The sequence below is a fragment of the Hyaena hyaena genome, unplaced genomic scaffold (assembly GCF_003009895.1).
Source record: "Hyaena hyaena isolate Hyena2069 unplaced genomic scaffold, ASM300989v1 scaffold_982, whole genome shotgun sequence".
Lineage (NCBI taxonomy): Eukaryota > Metazoa > Chordata > Mammalia > Carnivora > Hyaenidae > Hyaena > Hyaena hyaena.
The window spans coordinates 449,908-470,176 of NW_024081606.1; the positions used below are offsets into that span (position 1 = coordinate 449,908).

General features: G+C 39.9%; 1 protein-coding gene across 1 annotated transcript in view; it reads left to right on the top strand.

Moving 5' to 3' along the window:
* The first annotated feature begins 13,631 nt into the window (after nt 1-13,631).
* BRWD3 (bromodomain and WD repeat domain containing 3) overlaps nt 13,632-20,269 on the top strand; it is a 186,644-nt gene continuing 180,006 nt past the window's right edge. The window contains exons 1-4 of the mRNA XM_039221266.1: nt 13,632-13,899; nt 14,024-14,082; nt 14,287-14,316; nt 14,726-14,785. Of these exons, the coding sequence (XP_039077197.1) occupies nt 13,869-13,899; nt 14,024-14,082; nt 14,287-14,316; nt 14,726-14,785 (180 nt within the window). The 5' untranslated portion in view covers nt 13,632-13,868. The remainder of the gene's footprint in view (nt 13,900-14,023; nt 14,083-14,286; nt 14,317-14,725; nt 14,786-20,269) is intronic.

The window sequence follows — 20,269 nt, forward strand, 5'->3', positions numbered from 1 at the left end:
AGTCTCTACTACAAAAATGTCATCATCAAGACAGTATGGTATTGGCACAAAAACAGACCCATAGACCAATGGAATAGAACTGAGAACTCAGATTTGGACCTAAAAGTATACAGCTAACTAATCTTTGACAAAGCAGGAAAGAGTATCCACTGGAAAAAAGACAGCCTCTTTACAGATGGTGTTGGGAGACCTGGACAGCAACATGCAGAAGAATGAAACTAGATTATTTTTCACACCATACACACACACACACACACACACAACCTCATAATGGATAAAGGACCTGAATGTGAGACAGGAACCCATCAAAACCCTAGAGGATAAAGCAGGAAACAACCTCTTTTACCTCTACCTCAGCAATTTCTTACTTGACACATCCCCAAAGGCAAGGGCATCAATAGCAAACATGAACTATTGGCACCTCATCATGATTAAAAGCTTCTGTACGGCAAAGGAAATAATCAAGAAAATCAATAGTCAACCTATGGAATGGGAAAAGAGAGTTGCAAATGACATATCAGATAAAGGGCTAGTATCCAATATCTATAAGGAACATACCAAACTCCACAACCAAAAGACAAACAATCCAGTGAAGAAATGGGCAGAAGATATGAACAGACACTTCTCCAAAGAGGACATCCAGATGGCCAACAGACGCATGAATGATGCTCAGTATCCCTCCTCATCAGGGAAATACACATCAAAACCACACTGAGATACCACCTCACGCCACTCAGAGTGGCTAAAATGAGCAAATCAGAGGACTCTAGATGCTGGCGAGGATGTGCAGAAACGGGCACCCTCCTACACTGCTGGTGGGAATGTAAACTGGTGCTGCCCCTCTGGAAAACAGTGTGGAGGTTCCTCAAAATATTAACACTACAAGTCCCCTATGACCCAGCAATAGCACTGCTAGGAATTTACCCAAGGTATACAGGAGTGCTGATGCATAGCGTCACACGTACCCCAATGTTCATTGCAGCACTCTGAACTATAGCCAAAACATGGAAAGAGCCTAAGTGTCCATCAACTGACGAATGGATTAAGATGTGGTTTATCTATACAATGGAATACCACATGGCGATGAGAAAGAATGAAATCTGGCTGTGTGTAGCAATATGGATGGAATTTGAGGGTGTTATGCTGAGCGAAAAAGTCAGGCAGAGAAGGCCAGATACCATATGTCTGCACATAAAGGAGGAGGAGGAGGAACTTACGGAGGACCATGGGGGAGAGGAAGGGGAAAAATAGTGGGGGAGAGGGAAGGAGGCAAACCATGAAAGAATCTTGAATGCTGAGAACAAACTGAGGGCAGATGGGGGGGTGGGCAAATTAAGGGGTGTTTTGGGCATGGAGTAGGGCACTTGTGGGGATGAGCACTTGGTGTTATATGGAAACCAACTTGACAATAAACTATTAAAACTATTAAAAAATAAATAAAATAAATAAAAAATAAATAAATGCCTGCTATAATCCCCCCGGGAAGCCATCTGGTTTAGGACTCTTAATTTTTGGAGATTTTTGAAAGCTAATTCAATTTTTTCACAATTTCACAATTTTTAGAAAGTTATGGGTTTGATCAGATTTTCTATATCTTCCAGTGTGTATTTTGGTAGTGAGTGTGTGTTTAGGAATTTGTCCAATTGTTCTAATTGGTCCAATTTATTGGCATATAATTTTTCATAGTATTCCCTGATAATTGCTTGTGTATGTCTGAAGGATTTGTTGTAATAAATCCATTTTTATTCAAGATTTTGTCTATTTGGTTTCTCTCTGTTTTCTTTTTGAGAATCCTGGATAGAGGTTTCTCAATTTTGTTATTTTATCAGAAATCCAACTCTTGGTTTCATTGATCTGTTCAACTGTTTTTTGGATTCTATAGTATTTCTTTCTGCCCTGATATTTATTGTTTCTCTTCTTCTGCTGAGTTTGAGGTGTTCTTGCTCCTCTTCTTCTAGTTTCTTTAGGTGCACTGTATATTTTGTATTTGTGCTTTGTCTAGTTTCCTGAAATAGGCCTGAATTGCAATGAATTCCTCTTAGGTCTGCCTTTGCTGTCTCCAAAAGAGTTTGCTTGTTGTATTTATTTTCATCTTCCCATATATTTTTACATTTCTTCTTTAGTTGCCTTATTGGCCCATTCATTCTTCAATGGGGTGTTCCTTAACCTCCATATTTTTGGAGGTTTTCCAGACTTTTTTCTGTGATTGATTTCAAGTTTCATAGCATTGTGATCTGAAAGTGTGCATGGTATTATCTCAATTCTTTTATATTTATTGAGGGCTGCTTTATGACTCAGTATGTGATCTATATTGGAGAATGTGCCATGCATACTTCAGAAGAAAATGAATTCCTTAGCCTCAGGATGTAGAGTTCTAAATATATCTGTCAAGTCCATCTGGTCCAATGTGTCATTCAGCTTAATTGTTTCTTTTGTGATTTTCTGTCTAGTTGATCTATCCATTGGTGTAAGTGGAGTATTAAAATCCGCAGCTATTTGCACATTCTTATCAGTAAGATTGTTTTTGTAAGCAATTGTTTTATGTATTTGGGTGCTTTCATATTCGTTGCCTAAATATTTAAAAATGTTAGCTCTTCCTGATGGATAGATCCTGTAATTACTATATAATGCCCTTCTTCATCCCTTGTTACTGTCTTTACTTTAAAGTCCAGTTTGTCTGATAGAAGTATACCTACTCCAGCTTTCTTTTCACTTCCAGTAGCATAATAGATATTTGTCGATCACATCACTTTCAATCTGAAGGTGTCCTCAGGTCTAAAATGAGTCTCTTACAGACAGCAAATAGATGGATTTTGGGGTTTTTTAAAATCCATTCTGATACCCTATGTCTTTTGATTGGAGCATTTAGTCCATTTAAATTCTGTGTTATTATTGAAAAATATGGGTTTAGAGTCACTGTGTTCTCTGTATGATTCCTGCTTGTGGTGGTGTCTCTGGTACCTTGTGTTCCTTGCAAATTTTCCCTCATAGAGTCCCCCTCAGGATTTCTTGTCGGGCTGGTTTAGTGCTAATGAATTCCTTCAATTTTCATTTGTTTTAGGACAACTTTTCTCTCTCCTTCTATTCTGAATGTCAGGTTTGCTGGATATAGCATTCTTGGCTGCATTTTTTTTTTTTTTTTTCTGTTCATCACATTGAGGATTTCCTACCATTCCTTTCTGGCTTGCCAAGTTTCAGTATATAGGTCTGCCACCACCCTGATATGTCTCCCTTTGTACGTTAGGGCCCTTTTATCCCTAGATACTTTCAATATTCTCTCTTTACCCTTATATTTTGCCAGTTCCGCTGTGATATATCATGCAGAAGATCAATCCAGTTATATATGAGGAGAGTTCTCCGTGCCTTTTGTGTTTCAATGTCTGTTTCCTTCCCCATATGGGGGAAGTTTTTGGCTATGATTTATTCAAGTACTCCCTTCTGCCCCCTTCTCTCTCTATCTTCTTATGGAATTCCTATGATATGGATATGTTCCATTAGATTGCATCACTCTGTTCTAGAATTCCCCTTTTGTGCTCCTTGCTCAATTTCTCTCCCTTTTTCTTGGCTTCCTCTTTTTCTATAATTGCATCTTCTAATTCACCTATTCTCCTCTCTGCCTCTTCAATCCATGCAGTAGCCATCTCCATTTTATTTTGCACCTAATTTATATCATTTTTAATTCATCATAACTTTTTTTTACATTTTTTAAATGTTTTATTTATTTCTGAGAGAGAGAGAGAGAGAGAGAGAGGCCGCGTGAGCAGGGAGAGTCAGAGAGAGAGGGAAACACAGAATCCGAAACAGGCTCCAGGCTCTGAGCTGGGTGTCAACACATAGCTTGATGCAGGTCTCAAACCCATGAACCATGATATCATGACCTGTGCCAAAGTCAGAAGCTTAACCGAGTGAGCCACCCAGGCGCCCCATCATAACTATTTTTAAGATCCATGACCTTTGTAGCAATAGCGTCTCTATTGTTATCTATGCCTTTTTCAAGCCCAGCATTAATTTTATGATTATTGTTCTAAGTTCTTTTTCAGTTATGTTGCTTATATCTGTTTCAATCAATTCTTTAGCTGCCACGTCTTCCTGGAATTTGTTTTGAGGAGTGTTCTTCTGTTTCTTCATTTTGGCTGCCTTCTGTCTCTTGTAAGTTTTAAAAGCTTGTTATGTGCTCTCTACTTGCGAGTACTGCTATATTAAAGGAGGGTCGTAGACTGCCCAGGGCCTAGTCATTCTGGAAGTGTTTTTTTAAGTGTGTCTGTCCCTTGGTCTCTCTTGTTGTGACTTTGGTTATTTTATTTCACTACTTGTAGTGATATTTTGGACTCTCTACCATGTGTGCTTTGTTTTGTTCCTTGAGGTAGCCCTGGAAAGGAAAACAGACAGACAAACAGGGAACAAAAACACACAAACACACAAACAAATCAAACAAACAAGAAAACCGATAATAATAATAAGAAGAAAACACAAAACCCAAAGGCCAGTGTAAAAGCATAAAACCAGAAATCCCATCCACAAATAAAAAGCATGGTGGAGGCAGTGCTGATGGTAGAACATAATACAATGTGAGAAATGACAGAGGTGGTAAGAAAGAGAAAATTAACATTGACCAGGCAGAGAGACTAAAAGGCTTAATCCAGAGAGAGAATAAAGAGAATTTTGTAGGAGACAAGGAGAAAGAAACGAAGAAAATGTTACCCAGAGAATCTATGTATTCTGATTATTCCAGAGAGAGAGAGAGAGAGAGAGAGAGAGCGAAAGGAAAGAAGGAGATATAGAACATGCATCAAGAGGATGGATTAAATATGTCTGTTTAATCAAGCCTATAAGCAGAATATCCAGCCCAGAGGAGGAGAGAGATAAGAATGAGAAAAGGCAGAATATATCAGAATAGGGAGAATTGATCTAGAGTTAATCATGACAATGCAGTAACGTTGGTCTTGGGGGAGGAGCTGTCTGTTTCCACAGCATCTACAGGCTCCCAGCAGCTTCCCTGTGCAGAAGGGCATGGTTTGATGTAGGTAGGTTCCGCCTTCACTGTGGGTCTCGAGTCCCGATCCCTGAGGCCCCACCTTGGTGGTTGTGGGGAGAAAAGTCGCAACCCCCAGTACTTTCTCCTTGAACCAGGTGTCCCAAATAACTCCTTTGGATGTGTTCTCACTGTGCGGTGGGTTCAGCCAAGGTGGGCCTTTTCCTATGCCCCATGCCTAGCTGTGTTCCAAGCTCTCACTCCGTGTGCATTAATGATGCTGCCCGAAATGTAATCTGGCAAGCCAGACACTTCAGAGCAGGAGACCGAGCAGGGGACTGGTTCCTCCTGGTGCCAACTGTGTCCCTGGGGTACCGTCTAACCTGGAGGGAACTTCTGGGACTGGGCTACCCAGCCCAAATAAAGCTCTGCAGTTAGAGATGGGATCTCTCTCTGAAAGCCCTGCAGTTAAAGATGGGATGATATATCCCTCTCTGACCCGGGCTGAGGTTTTTCTCTTCCCCAGATACAGTCCTACACTTCCCCAGCCACTCTTTCTCTTCCCTTTGTCTCTCTGCAGGAGGGGCTCCCTCCCCTCCGTGCCTCTGTGTCCTTGACCATTTTTATCTTCCCCAGTTTGTAATCATGCACCTATGAGACTGTCTTCTTAGTAGACCCCATCTCCTTTCCTCCCAGACTCTTGGGGTTCAGAGTCCTTTGGCTTCAGCCCTTCTTTTTTAAGAGATGTGGGTGGAAAATACGAATCTCCCTACTTCTCCACCATCTTCATCCCAAAATTAATATCCTTACTTTGTTTTTTTTTAATTTTTTAAAAAAAAATTATTTCTGAGAGAGAGACACAGCATGAGCACGTGAGGGTCAGAGAGAAAGGGAGACACAGAATCTGAAGCAGGCTCCAGGCTCTGAGCTGGCTGTCAGCACAGAGCCCGACGCGGGGCTCAAACCCACGAACTGTGAGATCATGACCTGAGCTGAAGTCGGGCGCTTAACCGACTGAGCCACCCAGGTGCCCCTAATATCCTTACTTTCAATCTGCAAGTGGACTTAGGTCTAAAATGAATCTCTGGGGGCACCTGGGTGGCTCAGTCGGTTAAGCGTCCAACTTCGGCTCAGGTCATGATCTCACCATTTGTAGGTTTGAGCCCCGCATCGGGCTCTGTGCTGACAGCCAGCTCAGAGCCAGTTTCAGATTCTGTATCTCCCTCTCTCTGACTCTCCCCTGCTCATGCTGTCTCTCTCTCTCTCAGAAATAAACAAAACATTTTTTTAAAAAATTAAAAAATAAATAAAATAAAATAAAATAAAGTTAATCTCTGTACTCAACATAGAAATGAATCTTGTTTTTGTGTCCTTTCATAAACTGTATGCTTTCTGATTAGAGCATGTAGTTCACTTTCATTCCAAGTAATTATTGATAGTTGTGTATTTATTGCCATTTTATTTTTTTTTCTGTTGAATTTCTCTGATCCTTTCTTGTATTTGTCACTTTTGGTCTCTCCTTTCCTTTAATATATCTAGCAGTGTTGATTTAGTGCTTATGAATTCCTTTAGTATTTCTTTGTCTGGGAAACTCTATTTCTCCTTCTATTCTGAATAATAGCCTTGCTGGATAGAGTATTCTTAGCTACAGATTCTTACCATTGAGCATTTTGAATATATTCATGTCCCTCCCTTCTGGCTTGCCAAGTCTCTGTTGGGAAATCTCCAGCTAGACTTATGTGTTTTTATTTGCAATTTAAAGACTTCTTTTGTCTTATTGCTTTTAAAATATTTTCTTTATCACTATATTTCTAAAATTCCATTCCAATATGTCTTGGTGTTGGCCTGTTTTTTTTTATTTTGATAGGGGTCCTCTGTACCTCCTGGATCTGGATGTCTATTTCCTTCCCCATATTAGAGATATTTTCAGGTATTATTTATTCAAGGAAATTTTCTGCTCCCTTTTGTCTCTCTTCTTCTGGTACTCCTATAATACAAATGTTATTATGTTTGATGGAGATGCTGAGTTCCCTAAATCTATTCTCATATTGCATAATTCTCTCTCTCTTTGTTTATCTTCATTTCTTTCCAATATTTCGTATTCTAGGCTATTAATTCGTTCTTCTGCTTCTTCTAGCCTGGTGTTCATTGAATTGTTTCTTTTCTCACTAATTGCACTCTTCATCTCTGATTGATTCTTCTATAAATCTTTATCTCTATTGTAAGATTCTTACTGATGTCCTATCTTCTCATACACAGTGAGTATCCCTGTGATCTTGGTCTAAATTCTCTATCAGGTATGTTACTTATATCTGTTTTGCTTAGATCTCTGGCCATGGCCTTATCTTGTTCTTTCATTTGTGATACATTCCGCTATCTTCACATCTTGCCTATGTCTCTGCCTTGTTATCTGTGTTAGAATAGGCATTTATGTTGCATGCTCCTGGAAATAAGAGGTCATATAGTGCTCAGAGCCTAGCACTTCAGGTATGTATGCTAGATGCCCTCTGCTCTTGTGCTTTGGCCGCTGTATCCTTTAGGCTTGTCATTTGCAGAAGTTCTCCTTACTTTCTTTGGACAGAGTTTGTTCCCTGGTCTATATATGGTGAGTTTTACTTAGATGTGCTTTGGTCTGCTTGTGAAATAAGACCAGTTACTACTTCTGCTGGAACTGAGACCCTGCAGGACTCTCTGGTCAGGAGACGTGGTGTGGGCAGGTGTGCTGTGGTCTGTTTATGAAATAAGACCCGTCACCATGTCTACCAGAACTAAAGCCCTACAGAACTCTGTTTGTGAGAAGTGGTGTTAGCAGGGGTTTGTGCTGGTCTTCAGAGGCTGGCTTGGCCCAGGATTTTGGCAAGTGTGACTGAGGAGGGCAATCCCAGGGGAGTGCAGGGTAGTGGGGATTGGTGTAAGCACTTAAGCAGCTAGTGTTGCTGCTGTGCTGCTTCCTACAGGTGGCTCTGTTTTCATGCTGAAAGGTGGGGAAGGTAAATGGCACCAACCAGTTCCTTTCTTCCCACAGAGGTGTCTCTGTGAACACTGCCTCTCATGGTTGCACTCTGAGAAGAGTGCGTAAGCTTTCTACTGTTTGTCCCTGGTGTTCTTCAGATTACTGTTTCCAGGCTGTGTGCTCTCTGCTTATTTGCCTACCTTCTCTTCAGGAGCAGCAGCACCCTCCAGGTTCTATCCTAGCTAAGACCACTGACCTTTTAAGCTCCAGACCTTAAGCCCCACTGGTTACAAGAAGTCATGAAATTAAGCCCCTCTCATTTTCCAAGCCAATTGCTTTGGGCAAAGTGTTCTCATTGTGCATTCCCCTGTGTGCTCCTCTCTTTCTTGCCCTTCTCCTCAACCATGGCTCCCTTCCCTCTGCAACACCAGCAATCTGTTTCTCCCTTAAACCATACTTCCTACCTTCTTTGGTGTGGGCTCTTCTCTCCCTTTAGTTGTGGGGTTTGTTCTGTCAGGCTTCCAGTCAACTTCTGGGGTATTTAGGATGATTTGATGGCTATTTTGTTGTGTTCATGGGACTAGGAGACCCTAGGTTTCTCCTACTCCACTGACAGCTTCCTCTTTTACTCAAGGTTTCTTTTGACATCCATTTGCATGATAGATGCTTCTCCATCCTCCCTCATTTTCAATCTGCAGGTGTCTTTAGATCTAAAATATGTCTCTTGTAGGCAGCATATAGATGGGTCTTGTTTTTTTTTTTTTTTTAATCCATTCAGCCACCTTATGGGACTGGACATTTTAAATAATATAGTGTAGCAACCTTGGGTACTGGTCCACCTTTCCCTCAGGTCTTATTATTGTTATGTGCTTGTTTACACTACTCTGCAAAGCCTCTGACATTGCCCCTCAGAGGGTGCTGCCTTGATTATGCACACTTTCATCCTTGGAGAGCACTAATATTGGCATGTCTCTCCTTGTCTCCTTCCTTGGTCACTCCCATATCTTAAATTTCACTAATTGCCTGCTGATTAGTCTATACATATTTTTAAAAATATGCCTAGGGCATAAATTGACTTACACTCTGTTGAAGTTAAATTTGAACTCCTTAGAAGGGGTATTTCCCTAGATCTGTGTTTGGGTTTTGCTCTGACCTCAGGAAGGCTCTTTTCAGATGCCTTTTCTCCTTGTTTCTCTCCAGAAAAATATCTAGTCTTAGCTGTAGCCTATAATTCAAATGATTCTATCAATTTCATTCCAATTGCCTTTGCCACTACCTTCACTGTTGTTTAGAGAGCCCTAAGGCTTATAGTTTTCCACACTCTATTCTAAATAGAGTCAGTTACTATGGTGAAAGATTCAGTTTTCTTCTAAGACCTCCTTCTTTCCAAGTGGAAAATCTCTGAGCTACAGTTCTGGTACTGAGGGCCAGCAAAGTGGCACACTTCTCTGTGACATCCCAGCTTTTGGAGATGCGTGCTCAATGTAGGAGGGATGCAGCAGACTCAGGTCTCTTTGCCTTGCCTGTCCTAGTATACATTTCCTGTGCCACAATTCAGTGCAAGAGTGATCAAGGCCCCAGCATTCTCAGTGCCACCATGTCCCAGGTCTAGCGTTGTCCCATAAATGGGGGATGGTTCAAAGAATGATGCCCACCACATCTTGGCTGGACTGAGTCAGAACTTAGCCACAAGAACAGGTAGTTGGGGGCAGTACAAGAAACACTTTTGTCCTGTCCCACTCAGAAAGATAACCATTCAACTGAGAACTATGAGGACAGAAAGCCATGTATTTAAAAACATTTTTTTAATGTTTATTAGAGAGAAAGAGAGAGAGAGAGAAAGAGAGAGAAAGAGTGGAAGAGGGAGAATGTGAGTTTGGGAGGGGCACAGAGAAGAGGGAGACATCAGCACAGAGCCTGACACGGGGCTTGAACTCACTTACCGGAGAGATCATGACCTAAGCCAAAGTCGGACACTTAACCGACTGAGCCACCCAGGTGCCCCTAAAGTTATTTTATAAGAAACAGAATAAAATAAATTATTTTGTCGTTTGAATTATGTCTCTTCGAAAAGATATGTCCATTTCCCTACCCCAGTATATATGAATACAGCTTTATTGGAAAATAGTGTCTTTGAAGATGTAAATCATTAAGGTTCTTGAGATGATATCATTCTGGATTTAGGGTGGACCTGAAATGCAATGACTGGTGTGTTTATAAGAAAGAGAGGAGGGAGTTTTAGCAGGCACATACAGTGAAGACGGATTAAGGATGGAGTTCTGCTGCCACAAACCAAGGAATGCCAGGAGCCACCAGAAGCTGGAAGAGGTAAAGAAAGATTCTCTCCTAGAGATTTTAGAGGGCGTGTGGTCCTAGTGATACTTTGATCTTAGATTTCTGAACTCCAGAATTGTGATAGAACAGATTTGTCTTGTTTTAAGTCACCCAATCAGTTTTAACACACCCAATCAGGTAAACATTCCAGATTTTTTTATTTGTAAATCCATATTTACTTTCATTTATGAAAATTCCCTTCCCCTCCTAATTAAGCTTTTGGCCACAGGGTTAATACTGGTGACTTAAAAAAAAAATTGTGTCTTTATTTTATTTTGAGAGACAGAGAGCAAGCAGGGGAGGGGTGGAGAAAGAGGGAGACACAGAATCTGAAGCAGGCTCCAGGCTCTGAGCTCGAACCCACGGACTGTGAGATCATGACCTGAGCTGAAGTCGGACACTTAACCGACTGAGCCACCCAGGTGCCCTTAATACTGGTGACTTTACTTGCAACAAAATAATTCAAAGCATTTGTCTTGTCATAATCAACAAATAAGCACTTTTTATGTTAACATACACATTTAAAAACTTTCCTTTTGTTGGGGCGCCTGGATGGCTTAGTCGGTTAAGCGTCCGACTTTCGCTTAGGTGATGATCTCGCGGTTCGTGGGTTTGAGCCCCGCGTCGGGCTCTGTGCTGCCTGCCAGCTCAGAGCCTGGAGCCTATTTTGGAGTCTGTGTCTCCCTCTCTCTCTGACCCTCCCCTGCTCACGCTATCTCTCTCTCTCTCTCCTAGAAATAAAAAAAAAAAACTTTCCTTTTGTCAACCTAGTCATTGCAGTCGAGAGAAAAGCAAGGAAAGTGTGCCAGTTTATTAATTTGTTGCTTATCATCTCTAAATTCTCCCTTTTTGACCGCTCTGTGAAAACGGATCTGGGACTTTTACATATTTTCCCTTTTGTCAGCTAAAAATGAAGCTTTGTCAGTAGGTAGAACTGGAAAGAGTGCAGAAAGAAAGGGTTTTGCTTCCTGTTTCTGGCATTTTTACTGGCTGGCTCCTCCAGCTTTTGCAGATTTCCCCAGTGTCTTCTTCTTGTGGTGCATTGTTTTGGTAGCACACCCAGCACCTTTCCCTGGCACCCTTCCTCTGGTGGTTTTGTAGTAATATGCTTCTGGTGATATACTTCCCCATGAATACATTTCTCAGGCACCCTAGAGGACTGATCCCAGAGAGTAGGCTTCTATAAAGTTCCAGAGGGCAGAGTTCCAGTGATGTCCAGAGGTTGTAGTTTCAGCTTGCAAGGTACCACAGCATCTTTCTTGCCATTTAATGAGCCCTGGCTGGCTTTATTCTCTTCAAATCAGGATCTTAGCCCTAGGTGGGGAGTAGGGGTTGAAGCTCTAGGGGTAGTGGCTATTTTATCTGCTATTACATATCTGCTATTCCTATATTCGTTAGAATTCTCTTTACTCCTTACTAGGTAATCCCTCATTACTCTAATCTCTTGTTATCACTAATTCTGTATCTTAAATTTTCCCTATTCAAATTACTATGTGCCTTTTCCCTCCTGATTGCACCCAGACGGATACTGAGGCAATCACTGGAATAACAATGTCCTATAACGTTTGAAATATGACACAAATATATTCATATTACTTTTACAGCAAGCAATTCCTGTCAAGTGGGAAAAGAAAGTACTATTACCTCACATTTTATACATGAGGAATAAGGTTCACAGAATTTAAGTAACTTGTCCAAAATCATATACTCATTTTTGTTATCTGTAAAATGGGGATAACAATGAAACCTACCTCCTAGGGTGATTATAGATCAAATGAGATGAAGTATATAAAGTGCTTAGTACATGGCAGTGGTTTGATAAATGTTAAGTGTTACATATATTATGCTTGACTTGTAAAACATACTCAATCACATGTTTTGCTAAACTACCTGCAATGAGTTGTCTATTTATCTTTCCAATATCTAATTTTTCTTCTTTTGGTTAATGGCATTTTTCAAGTACTATGTGTAACCACCAAAGACAGAACTATTGTATCAATAATTACCTTGCGTGGTTATTTCTAAGGGGAAAAAATGGCCAGAGAGCTAAACAACATAGGCTAAGGTTCTGTCAGTGTAATGCAATTCTGGGTCAACTGTGATCAATGGCTAAACTCTCAGTGAGGAAACCAAATTCCTAAGAATCCATCCCTAAACTTAAAAACGTAAAACGTTCAAATTTGAATATTTGAAAATATTGTACTATTTGTAAATAGTACATGCAGCTTAAACATAATCTCTGGTCTCATTGGGTTCTGCTTATATTAATTACTTTTTTGGGTTAAGGCTTAAGTGGGAATAAAATATTAAGGAAAAGTAGGGAAGGAGACTTAGTTCAGTACATATGTATGAATTACTCTACAAATCTTTTAATCACTTAAGATTTTAGTATCCAGATACTGCAAGTCGGTACTGTACTAAAATTTTAAGATTATATGTGTTCAAAAACATTGTTCCAAACCTTGCATAGATATGTAATAATACATAAACTACCCTTGCATACAGATATGTAATACATAAAAATCCATGGTTAATCCATGGTAAAATACTTTGACAGTACTTGAAATACAATTGAAACTTATCCTACAGTAATGAGTCAGACGTGGCATGTGTTAAACTCTCAGCAGGGGAAAAAATAAAATGCCTCATTATCTGATGGCAAACTCCTCCCACAGTATCGGTTTTAGAACTGGTCTTTATAACAACATGAACCCTGCACCCTGGACTGGTAAGTACACCATTTAAATCTGGCAAAAACAAACAAACAAACAAACAAAACATTTTAAAGAGAAACAAGTGACGTCGATATAGGGGCTCTTTTTCCTCCGTCTGTCACAAGATCCTTCAGTGACTGGCCTATTTTCGGTGGAGGAAAGGCAAAATAATCCCAAATCCTCTTCGGTGACGGGGCGAAAAAGACGAAAGTAGTTGAATCAAGTCAGCGCCTCACATGTTCTTCAGTACAACACCAGAGAAAATGGTCTTCAACAGGAAAGAGTCTGATGGCCCTCACAGGAAGGGAAACAGTCTCAAAAGCTCTCTGAGGAGAACGCCACCATGGAGTTCTACTGCGTCTGCCAGAGCGACTGCCGTCAGTTTGCACCTCCCCCTGTTTCCGGGGGCGGTAGCTAGGCAACAGCCGGCCTTCTAGGAGAGCGGCTGACACTCGGTTGCGTTAGTGCTCCTAGCGGCAAACGACAAGCGTTGCAGTGCCTTCTCACAGGTTTTACCCTCCGCTCTCTCCACCCCCTTTACCCCCGTCTGCCCCTCCGCCACTTTAGCTCCTCCCCTCTCTTCTCTCAGGCTCGCTTGTTCGCGCTCGTGCTCGCGCTCACTCTCGCTCTCGCGCTCGCTCTCCTGTTCGCTCTCTTGCTCGCCCGCGCTCGCTAGCTCTCTCCTTCCTCCTCCGCCTCCTTAGCTCTTGGGCTAGAATATCTATGGGTCGAAACGTGATGCGATGAATCCAAGAGAGACCGAAACTAGGACGAGGAGTGGGGCGGAAGCGGCGGGACTCCTGGGCATGGGGGCTTCACCACAATAGAGGCAGCGCCCCCACCCGCCCCCGCTAGCTCCTCCGGAGCGGAGCCCCCAAACCCCTTAGGGAAAAGGATGGCGGCGGCACCTACCCAGATCGAAGCCGGTGGGTAACTGTGTCCATGGGCTAAGGAGATGGGAGCTTAGCGCAACGGCTGTCAGTTTCTTTTGAAAAAGCTTCAGTTTTTCTTTACCTTTCTCTCTCAACCTCTTTTTCCCCTCTTCCACAGAGCTGTATTACCTGATCGCTAGATTCTTGCAGTCCGGACCCTGCAACAAATCCGCTCAGGTGAGACAGAGAAGGAGATCTGGGAGTCGTGGGGAACGGTCCCAATGGGGAAATTGAGGCATCGGGGTGTGCGGTTTCCCTGAGGGTGAGGGGAACGGCCGGCCTTGACTAGTCCTGCCGTCAGCAGCTGGGTTGGAAGTGGAGAGGGAGTAATGGTTTGATGGTTCGAGCTGCTCCTCATATTCGTGTTTCCCTTTTGCTCAGGTGCTAGTGCAGGAGCTGGAGGAGCATCAGGTACGGAGCCCCTTCGGGAAGACGTGGGGAGGGCTGGGGTGAGACCGGAGGAAGGGGAGGGCAAGTCAGGGGCGGAGGACTGGGGCTGGGAGGGAAGCTTGGATCTGGGCAGTCATAACTGTTGTCACTGGAGTGAACCGGCTTTTTCCCTCAAAAGGGGCGGATATCGCTGGGGTCTTAACTCGCCGCTTCTTTATGCCCTTGGGAGGTGGTTTTTCAGGATTTCCTCCCTCTCGGCCTCCTGCTTCCTACACTGGACTAGCTTTGAGGCAACAGCTATCAGAACTCGAGAAATACGGACGCCAGAGGGTCGGGGACCAGGACTCAGGTTGGGTAGGCTTCATTGGGAGCCGAGGCTTGGCCTATATGATTTGCCCACCCCCCACCCTTTCTTTTCTCCCGCCCCCAGTTGATTCCGCGCCGCTTAGACTGGGAGGGAAAAGAGCACCGAAGAAGCTTCGAGGATCTGGTGAGTAAAGTTTTCATTTCAACTTAACCCAACTCTTTCTCCACTCCCTCCCCACCTTGTTCCTCCAACCCGCTCCCGACCCCTCCTCCAACCCTGCTCTAGAGCTCGGAGCTGGGCCGAAGAACAACTGTCCCCCTTCCCCCCTCCCTGCCAGTCAGAGAAAGGGTACCTTGCCCTCCCCTTGGCCTCGCTTATTTCCGCTCGAAAACTTTGAAGAATGTGAGTTATCAGAGATGCCGTTTTGTGGATTACGAATATGTTACAAACATCGAGAAAGGCCCATTGTAGGGGGAAAAGGGAGAGAAACCTGGGGGTTATCTTGGGGCACGTACCAAGGACTGACGTTGGCCAATGACAGCGTTGGTAACAGCCCAGAGTTCCGGATTAGTGGAAGAAAACTGGTTTCTGGTTGGTCCTGGCTTGAAATACGGGAACTGAGGCCTGGCTTAGTCTTTTTTTTTTGGGGGGGGGTTCAGTGGAGGGGGCTCAGGGAGGGGATTTAACCGACCCTGGATTGAGCAAAACGAGACAATTAAAAATAATGGGAAGCGTCAAACGAATTCCAAAATTTGCCGGTTTTAGGTAATTGACTACCGAATAAAAAAGCATAATTGTTGTATATATCACATTTTAGAAAATAGCTCATTAAATCATTATTAGATCGCATTTCTGCAGATACATTTTCACTAAACAACTATGGATTATGACCTTTTTGATAGTTGATGAAACAGGATCTGAGATTTAGAAGGAGACAACAATGATTATATTTTAAAATATACTTTAGTAAAGGACCAAAGGCATTGCATTGACTGTGTTGTTTCTCCTAAAAATATAATCCGTAGTGTACATGCACCTTCTGTTCAGCATTGACACAAAAAGGTGATCTTTTTTTAGTTTGGGGAAGATGTCCTCTTACGTTAGCCACTGGTACAGTGAATTGGAAGGAAATTAAAGGAGAAAGGGGTGATGTTACTAAAATCTAAATTCAGCTATCTTTCCTTCATCTAAGATCCAAATGGAAGAAAATCAGTCAAAGTTAAAGTAAGTTAAAGGGGTTTGGTAGACTCTAAATATAAATAAAATGATTTAATAACCCAATATTTAAGCTGATTTAGTGCTTGACTATTCTTTTTTATTGAATTACAGTAATAAGGCCTCGTTAATTGTTATTAGTAATAATTTTAATTTACTGACTAAATATTTTATATTTTGCCAATCACAAAATGCTGTAATAGTTGTGATATGGATAAACTCCATCATTTGTACTGTTAATGGTAAAAAATTTTCAGATGGATAAAAATTATTTTGGAAAAACTCTGTGTATTATCAGTGTATTTAATTTGTAGTCAGACTTTGTTGGACTGCAGTCCTGCCAAAAAAAGAGGCAAAACACTGCCTACCAATATACATTTAAACACTTTATGACTGATGTGGTTCAGAAGATGGTCTTATACTGAGGTGTATTGAAGATGTTTTCATTTACATTTATCTCTAAGAAGACCATTTTAAGGAAATAGCAAAAGGAGAATTAAAAGAAAAAGCTTTTTAGAAAAAGAAAAAGCCTTTTAAAAATAACTTGACAGTGATAAAAAGCAAATAGATATCAAACTAATTAAAAACAGTACTAACCACACACAAACATAAAAACAAAAAACAAAACAAAATCCAGTATACTAGACCATTCCCTTATAGGGGCATATTTTTACATAATTGTAGTTAATGTTCATTTTTGCTTTATATTTTCTTAACATTTTTGATATAATTTTATTTGAATAGTCATTGTCATATTAATGATAAGAAAATATTCAGTTACATTAAGTTTGCTATGGTTTTAACTCAGCATTCAGTTGAACATTTGGTTTCCTTCCATGTTTTCATTAATATCTTTGCATAGTTGAGTAGTCTTGTTTCTTACTTTCTTTTTTTTGGATTTATTTTCCTGGGCTATATTTCTTAAGCGGAGCTATCAGGTCAAAGGGTCTCTTCAGTTTTATAGCTTTTGTTATATGTTGTAAAATTGGTTTCCTGGAGATAATACTAATTTATGATGTCATCATCTAGGTACTTAGAGTGCATTTTAAAATATTTTTTGAATCTTTAGGTGGCTTTAATGGGTGAAAATAAACCCTAGTTGATTTGATTAACTCTTTTTTTATTATTAGTGAGGCTTAAATTTTAACCAGTTGTTTTAATCGTTGTTAATCTGTTTATGTATATCTCTACATACACCTGATTTTCATCTTTATCTTATAAATATATTGTTTGTTTTTTCACATTTCCTTACATATTTTTATTTTTACATACACAGAATTTCATCTATTGTTTGAACATTGTCTATAGGCAGTGTATCTCTTATTTTTAATTTTTAATATTGTAAACTGAAGTTTTTATTTTTCTGGGATCCAGTGTTTCTAGGAATATTATATTTTGATAGTATGGTCCTATTTTAAGTCAAAGATCTGTTCTCTGCCTATAGATTTCTTTGTAAGGGAAGATGGGGTATAGGGCTGAGTGAGAATTTGAACAGAAGGAAAAGAAATACAGTGGCTGAGAGCTGAATATGCTGTGTTAGATTGATTGCTAGATGCATCAGTTTTATAGCTGATTAAAAGTATTTCACATTTGATTTTTGATTTTGTGTGACTTCATTGTGGGAGAGATGGATTTTTTTTCCCTTAGGGTAGGTATTTTTAAAAATGATGTTAGAACAATGGATTTATACAGTGTGATCTTTGATTTAGCTGTATGTTTCAGGTTGAAGTTTAGGAGAAAGTATTAATAACTAGTATAACCTTATATGTACTTATAGTGATTATAAGTAGTATAATCTGATCTATTAGTTATATAGTAGTACTTCAAACTGAAGATGTCCTAGGGTATAAAAAGGAAAGAATACAAATGCATGATGCAGAGGTGAAAAATTATATACAAGGATATCAAAATACTGAAATAAAACTGCATAGCCATGCAATATGAAACAAAAATCTTGCCTTTCTGTCTGTATATATACTTTCACTTAAATTTGTCTATGCTCCTTACCTTGATTTATCCAGAAGAATATTAAGATAATAAGTTGGATTTCTTCAACACCTCATTACTACTGTTACTATTATGTATTCTAGAAATCCTCCTTTTTTCTTTCTTAAATCTGATTTAGTGTTTTACTGATGATTTGAAACACAATTATGGTGCTCTTTTGTTAAAGCTACTTGCAGGTAAGTATTGATATATCCAGATCTGAAGTGCCTTTTAAAAAATGACCCTGTATGGGGCGCCTGGGTGGCTTAGTCGGTTAAGCGTCCGACTTTCGCTTAGGTCATATCTCACGGTTCGTGGGTTCGAGCCCCGTGTCGGGCTCTGTGCTGACTGCCAGCTCAGAGCCTGGAGCCTGTTTCAGTCTGTGACTCCCTCTCTCTCTGACCCTCCCCTGCTCACACTGTCTCTCTCTCTCCTAGAAATAAATAAAACATTAAAAAAATTTAAAAAAAATGACCCTGTATATAAATGTTGGTCAGTTTATGTTGAACTGTAACGTTTTTGAATATGGCATTCAAAATAAGACATTCTAAATTAGCTTTCAGAATTTTAAGTAATGATGCAGGGAGAAATTTGAAGTCATGGTCAGTGTTTTCGAAGTTTGATCTGGACATTTTTCATTTCTGCTCGACTCTTGTTTACAACATAATAGAATTAGATTTGCTTCTTACAGTTACTCTTATGGTACATAATTTAAATAATTACTACAGATATCTGTTCATTTGTGGTGACCCTGTTGAATTGTTGGCTAGTTTATTACTTCCTCCTTGGAGCTTTATTGGGGACTATAAACATAGTAATGAAGGTTATGTGTATGTGTGTGTTTAAATGAACAGTTTTTGTTAACATACAAATTTTATATATTGAAATTGTGACTTGGAAACTTTTTTAAAGGCATGTTTTAATATTTATAAATCAATTTAAGGGGACTTGTATCATAAAACTGAACCAAAGACGTAATTACCTTTAGGTGTGGTATATATTTTTACATTTATTCAGCATTTTTCATCTATAGAATTGAAAGCCCTAATTAGTGCTTTCATTTGGAGTGACATAGATTATACTATCTTCATTTTACATTCAAAAGACATGAAGCAATTGTATACTATTAAAAGGAAGTTTATCAAGATTGTATGTTCATTACTATCTTAAAAAATATATATATATATATACACATCTATGATTATGTCATTGTAAGAACTTGAATCTACATATAACACATGCAGGTTTAAAAATGTTTTCACATTATCTCATTTGATCCTTACCAAGTACTTTAAAACACTGTATTTGAATTCCAGACAGGCCTATATTTTTTTCTTACCTTACCCAGCTCTTGTTCTCTAATTACTAGTAATAGCTTAAATTGTTCATTAGAATAGTAGAATGATTTTTGACTACTGGCAGCATAGTTATTGCATCTCTAAGTGTGGAAGTAATTTAAGTGTGTGTGATTTATTAACTGCTACGTGGATGCACAGCCATAGTTAGGAAGAACAGAATGCATTTTGGGAAACTAAAAGGCATGTGCTGCTCAACCGCAGTGTGGATATAATGCTGACAGGTCTTATGGTAGAGAGCAATCGATGCTGGAAACTAGTTTTCCTCACTTTTGATTTGCTTGAGCCACATGTACCCTTTTGCTTTCTATAATATGTTGGCTTTAACTATTTGTTTGAATTGATCATTGTCTTTTTTCACACTTTGGCTCTAAGAACATACTTTCAATGATTAAAATCATTTTGGATTTATCATTAGTCCTAGGAAAACTGTTATCTCAATACACATGAGATGGTGTTAAGAAAGTGAACAGAGCTGCTGTTAGGGAGTAAGAATGTGGATTGGGTGAATATTCCTTATAAAATTTTGTCCTGAAAGGACCTTTGTCAATTTGATTATTAGTTTAGTTTGTGTTTTTGTTCTTGGTTTACTGGTGTTGATTACTGATTGATTAATAAATGTATTTTTTGGTAGAGAGCAAATAAGTAATTTCAAGGCAATTTAGTGTTTGTGTCAAATTTTCAGGGATGACTTTATTTGGCATTTCTAATATAAGATTTTGTGAGTAGTAAGTAGAAAAGACCATAACATTTACTCTCAAAGATAGCATTTACTTGCTGAGTGACCGTGGGCAAATTAAGTTACTTAACCTCTTGGGGATTGTTTCCTCATTTATAAAATAAAACCCTCTATCTGTTTTACAAGGTTGTTGTGTGAACCAAATGAGTTAAATATGAAAGAAAACATTTTGTTAATTGAAAATGCTGTGCAAATGAATTGGTTACTGCATTTTATTTTTTTTTTTATTTTTTTTTAAATGTTTTATTTATTTCTAGGAGAGAGAGAGAGAGACAGCGTGAGCAGGGGAGGGTCAGAGAGAGAGGGAGTCACAGACTGAAACAGGCTCCAGGCTCTGAGCTGGCAGTCAGCACAGAGCCCGACGCGGGGCTC